General features: G+C 36.2%; 1 protein-coding gene across 1 annotated transcript; it reads right to left on the bottom strand.

Annotated features, from left to right (window-relative positions):
• Window positions 1-1,118: 1,118 nt before the first annotated feature.
• On the bottom strand, window positions 1,119-1,733 carry LOC132277674 (uncharacterized). Its single transcript, XM_059779516.1, has one exon. It carries the CDS (start codon window positions 1,731-1,733, stop codon window positions 1,119-1,121), a length of 615 nt encoding a protein of 204 aa, XP_059635499.1.
• Window positions 1,734-5,309: the final 3,576 nt, after the last annotated feature.

Here is a 5,309-nt window from a genome sequence, read left to right as displayed (position 1 = left end):
CAAACGTTAAGGCCAAAAACTTTTCACTTAGGAAATCAAGTGGAGGAGAAGAAGAAAAGGTGGAAGCCCAAGGAGCTCCCATGGCTGCCGGCCAAGATGGGGAGGAAGATGATCAAAATCTGACTTTTCTTCTTTAAGTCCCCTATTTATAGAAAATCTCAAAAAGTGCCCCGAAAGGGCCCCGCCGGGTCCAAAAAAGTGGATTTTGAGCATACGCGCTCAAACGGTGAAACTCCGTGAACAAAAAAGATTCAAAATGAGAAAACATGAATAACGGAAAAAACGGCGTCGAAAACCAAGTCCCGAGCAGAGAGATATGCCCCGAATAAGTTCAGCGGCAACCAGGGTCAGAAACTCTGAAACTGGAGAAAAACAACCAGAATGGAATTCTAAGAGTACACGATTTGATAAAATGTGAAAATAAATCCCGTACGAGGATCCAGGCTCCAGATGAGGTATTTTTGCAATAACTTTAGTTAATTGCACAATGGCCCCTCCAAAAAGTGAAAACTGCATTAATGCCCCAGAATGAAAATATCTTCCAAAAATATTTTCTTAAAAACCCCTAAAATAAAATATCTTCAAAAGATATTTACTAAAAACACCCCAAGAAAAGAAAAAGATTCTGAAAAACTATGCATCCATGCCCCTATGGACACCGGGAGCAACCAGAGTACTTTCTTACAAAAGTAAAGATACGTATTTCGTGGAAACCACTTAGAATGAAGATATGTGAAGTCAAAAACCAACTCCGAACATAAGAAGTGAGGTTATGCCAACAAAGTAACAAACGGAGAAAGGACAAAATAGGGAAAAGGACGAAAAGTGAATAGTGTCAAAAACCGAAAAATGTGGAAATGACTCGGTCCTCAAAGGAAGTTGTCAATCTAAAGAAAAAAGTCTCGGAAATCATTCCAGAGCGCTCGAGACGACACTAAGCGACGAGAAACTGAACTCAGAAAGAAAAAGACCAACGAAAAAAAAAAAATGTCCGTAAAAATCTAAGAAAATGAAAGGAAGGAAAAAGACTGGGTCATTACATGACCAGACTGATGGCACTGATAGCACACTACCTATCCTAGAGAAGGCCTCCCTACCATAAAAGTTAATGGTGCTGACTATATATGTTGCTGCCCTTGGGAATATGAAGTATCCTTCTTCTGCCTCTTCATAGAGCAACTTCCCAACTGTGAGCTAGAAGCCATAGACTGATACCTGGACTCCAGAATTCTATTGGTGTCTCGCAAGCTTTCCTTAACTAGCATAACCCTCTGAACTAATGTCGAATAATTACGCAGCTCCTGTAGTATAATCATATCCCTGATACCAAGCCTGAGTCCCTTTTTAAATCGCTTGCACTTATACTCTTCTGTAGCAATCACTTCTGGTGCAAATCGTGATAGTCTCGTGAAACTCGCCTCATACTGGTTCACTGTCATATTACTCTGTATCAGAAACATAAACTCATCCCTTTTTGCGTCCCTTGCAACTTCTGGAAAATATTTGTCAAGGAAAAACTTAGTGAAGGTACCCCACTCCATAACCTCAACATTGTGCATGTTCTTAATTGTCTTCCACCACTGAGCAGCATCACCAGTGAATTGGAAAGAAGCAAAAGAGACCCTCAACTCATTCTTATGCACCCTGATAATATCTAAGATCTTTATGACTTGCTTCATCCAATCCTCTACCACCATTGGATCGGGCTCACCACGAAATTCAGGCGGATCCATTCGTTAAAACTCCCTTATAGCAGTGATGGCTCTAGACCCAGATCCACTAGTTTGGGGTTGAGTCCCACCATATGAGGTCATCATCAACTGTTGCATGGCCTCAGCTATTTGCTTGGCAAACTGAGCCCCATCCATGGGTATCTGTTGTGCCTGAACTTGCTGCACTTGAACCTGTGGTGTCGAAGTTGTGGGTACAGATGGTGTCAGAGTTGGAGGTACCAATGGGGTTGAAGTTTTAGGCACCGATGTTGTCCGTTCTGTGGCCACTTGCTTTCCTTTCCCCCTTTCTCTGTGTACTTGTCTTTTTACGTGGTGCCATTGTTCTATAAGGTTACAAGGAAGGATTTAATCATAGTAGAATAATATCAAGTTTAACACTTAGCACATAGTACATTGCTCATATTTCACATAACAAGTACTACAGTTCACAAAACAAAACAAAATAAAACAAATAAATAAACAAAAATAAAATAACAAGTTAAACGCATAATTTCAAGTCATCATGTAGATTGAACATTCACCAATTGTCCTAAGGTTTTCGTACCTAAAGCTCTGATACCACGTTGTCATGCCCCGGATTCCAAAATCCGAATTTTGATTAAAGGAAAAGAAATTAAAATATATAATTAACAAAAAAAAAATGACTTATTATTTAATTGTCATTATTATTATTATTATTTTACGAGGAATGTTCTAAATTTCGAGGACGAAATTTCATTTTTAGGTGGGGAGGATGTAGAGATCCAGGAAAAAAAATGTTATTATTATTTAATTGTCATTATTATTATTATTATTATTATTATTTTATGTTTAAGGGTATTTATATGATGATGCTTGGTATTGGGTGGAACTAAAATAATAATAATATTATTATTATTATTAGTTGGGTGTACGTGGCTTGGGACCAAGGCTATTAGTTATGTATTTGAGATGTTCAGTTTTAGCCAGAGTAATATGATTACTCTTTGGAACATGAATAATAATATTTTATTATATGAGTGATATAAGGACATGGATACTAGTGTTTAGGTTTAGTATTGACCTTTAATATATATCAGTATATAGGTCATTCATTCTTTTAATTGGTTGGGCTTACTTACGTGAGTACACAAAGTACCTCCTTCAAAGAGAGAGCAAGATATATATATATATATACTAAATAACTAATAATAATAATAATAATATAAATATAAATAAAAAAAGAAAAGAAAAGAGAAGGCCTGAGGTTGAAGCCGTGAGAACCGACCACAACAGAAGGTGAGAAACAAAAAGAACCCTAGCCGCTTTCTTCAATTTTTCTTTCTTTAAAGGACAAATTGGTGGAATTTTCTTAGTAGGTCAAGAACGAACAGTGTTCCTGTCAACCTTCTCTACGCATCTACATAATTAATCTTGATAATTTCGAATTTAGCGTTAAGGTAGGGGTTCTCTAAACTTTTTCATTATTGATGAAATCTTTTGATAATTAGGTATACACTATTATTATTAATATATATATATATATATATATATATATATATATAAAATACTATGCTCTATTTGTTTTTTTTTTTTTTTTTTATATTTGCATTGGTTTGTGTTGGATGTTTAAACGAAATTGTTGAAGTTGTGAAGACAGGGTGTTTGGTAAATTGTCACAAATATGAGAAAATTATTGCTTTGGTTAAATTTGTTTAAACATGATTTTATTTTGGAGGAATTGATTAAAGGATGAAAATTTGGAAGATTTTGACGATGAATTTTTGTAACATTGTGGGATTGGTGAATTGAGTTTGGAAAGCAAGGTAGGGCTCGGTGGCCTTGGGTGAAAAACCCGAAACCTGATCAGGGAAAATAACTAGAGGATTCTCATGTCCTTCGGGGTAGTGACCCGTAAAGCGTCGGAATTGCTTGAGATGTGTGCTGTTGAGTGGTTATGATATTTGGTTAAATCATTAAATTAATTATTTACTGGTTATTGTAACATACATGACATGATTCACTTTGCCATGCTCATTCAATTTATTATTTATTCCATCCCCTTTTTGCCATGCTCATTCAATTTATTATTTATTCCATCCCCTTTTGTGTGCCTACTTGTTAATTGATTTTGTTAATAATTAATTAGTTTAGCGTTCTTCTACTGGGCTTTGCTCACCCCCAACAATTTTGCAGATGAAAGAAACACTACTGGAAATAATTAGCTGACTTGGAAAAGACCACATCTACGTGACTTGTTTTGGAGAAACAATATTTATTTGATTATTTTTTTTAGTTGGACACAAATTGATAATGTCACTTCTAATTTAGCATAGTTGCCTAAGATTTTAATTGTGCCAAAATTGTCTATTTTAATCCTATGATTCAAGGATGGGGTTGGATTTGTTATTTAAGTTAATTTTTTTTTTTTTTATTACTTGTTGGGTCTAATATTATGATTTTCAGAGATTTTAATAAATTAAATTGAGTACTTCAGTTTAGTATCAGTTTTTTTTTTTTTTTTTTTATGTATAGGTTATGTAAACAAACTTTATTTGTCATCTTGTGCATCCTTTATTGTATACAAATTACAACTATTTACACATTTTTATAATATGATTGGAGGGTGGTTGATACCATGTGGCAGGTTGTCAGAATGTGTCTAAAGGAGTTGTGAAACTAAGCTGTACAGTTGAGCTCAGGAAACATGCTACACTGCACACACATACACGTTGCCTTGTTGGTAAAAGAGAAAACTATTGACTAAAAATTTGGGATAATTACACTTGCCTCCCTTGAGATTAGGCGTAATTACAAGCAGTACCCCTAACGTTTCAAAAATATCACTTACCTCCCTTCAATGTGATCGCTGGTAGGTTGTGTTAGAAAACTATGTAAATGTACTAATATACCCCCATTATTATATTAATATTAATAACTTGTTATTAAATTACTCTTTTACCCTAACAACTTTTTTATTTAAAATTTATTTTTTTTTTCCTCATGTTTGGAGCCCTAAATCTAGAGAGCCACCATCTTCACCACCACCATAACGGCCACAGCTACCGCCTCCGCCATTCCTAACTCCACCACAACCACCACCATAGCTCGGGTACTGGGCTTTGTGAGCCGTACAACATCAAGCACAACATGAGGCAATAATCAGTCAAGTCTCGTAACTGAACATCAATCTCCAGCTTAAACTTCACCGGTCTGAGTATGAACATCCGCCACCTCGACTTCGCCGACATGGGCACGATCGCCGTAATATTCACCAGCAAATGTTCACACCTGGTGAAACTCTTGCTCGGATGCAAATCCGAATTCAGAAACCCCAGCAAGTTGGACCGGTTCTCGTCGGTGAAGTGGTTCGAATCACCGATCAACCAAAAGCTGCGAGACTTGTTAAACAATGATGATTCGACGACGCTGAAGTAGTCGCGCTTTTGGTACTCATTGTGTTTGTCTTAGTCGTCGTCATAGGGGATGATGTTTCTATAGAAGACGATATTGTTGTCGATTGGGCTGATTACGAAGTTTAGATTGGTGAAGAACTTGAATAGGTCTTGATCTAAGGAGGTTTTTGGATTGTGGTGGTGATTAGAATGATTTTTTTTG

This window comes from Cornus florida, unplaced genomic scaffold (assembly GCF_030987335.1).
Source record: "Cornus florida cultivar Cherokee Brave unplaced genomic scaffold, ASM3098733v1 CherokeeBrave_3.0.0_Hap2_Chr10, whole genome shotgun sequence".
In the NCBI taxonomy this organism is placed as follows: Eukaryota; Viridiplantae; Streptophyta; class Magnoliopsida; order Cornales; family Cornaceae; genus Cornus; species Cornus florida.
Note: the sequence above shows the minus strand (reverse complement) of the source record. Positions and strands in the feature narration are given on the sequence as shown.

What these genes read in the sequence shown, in the direction of transcription:
- LOC132277674 (XM_059779516.1), bottom strand. Translation starts at nt 1,733, where the DNA reads ATGGATCCGCCTGAATTTCGTGGTGAGCCCGATCCAATGGTGGTAGAG.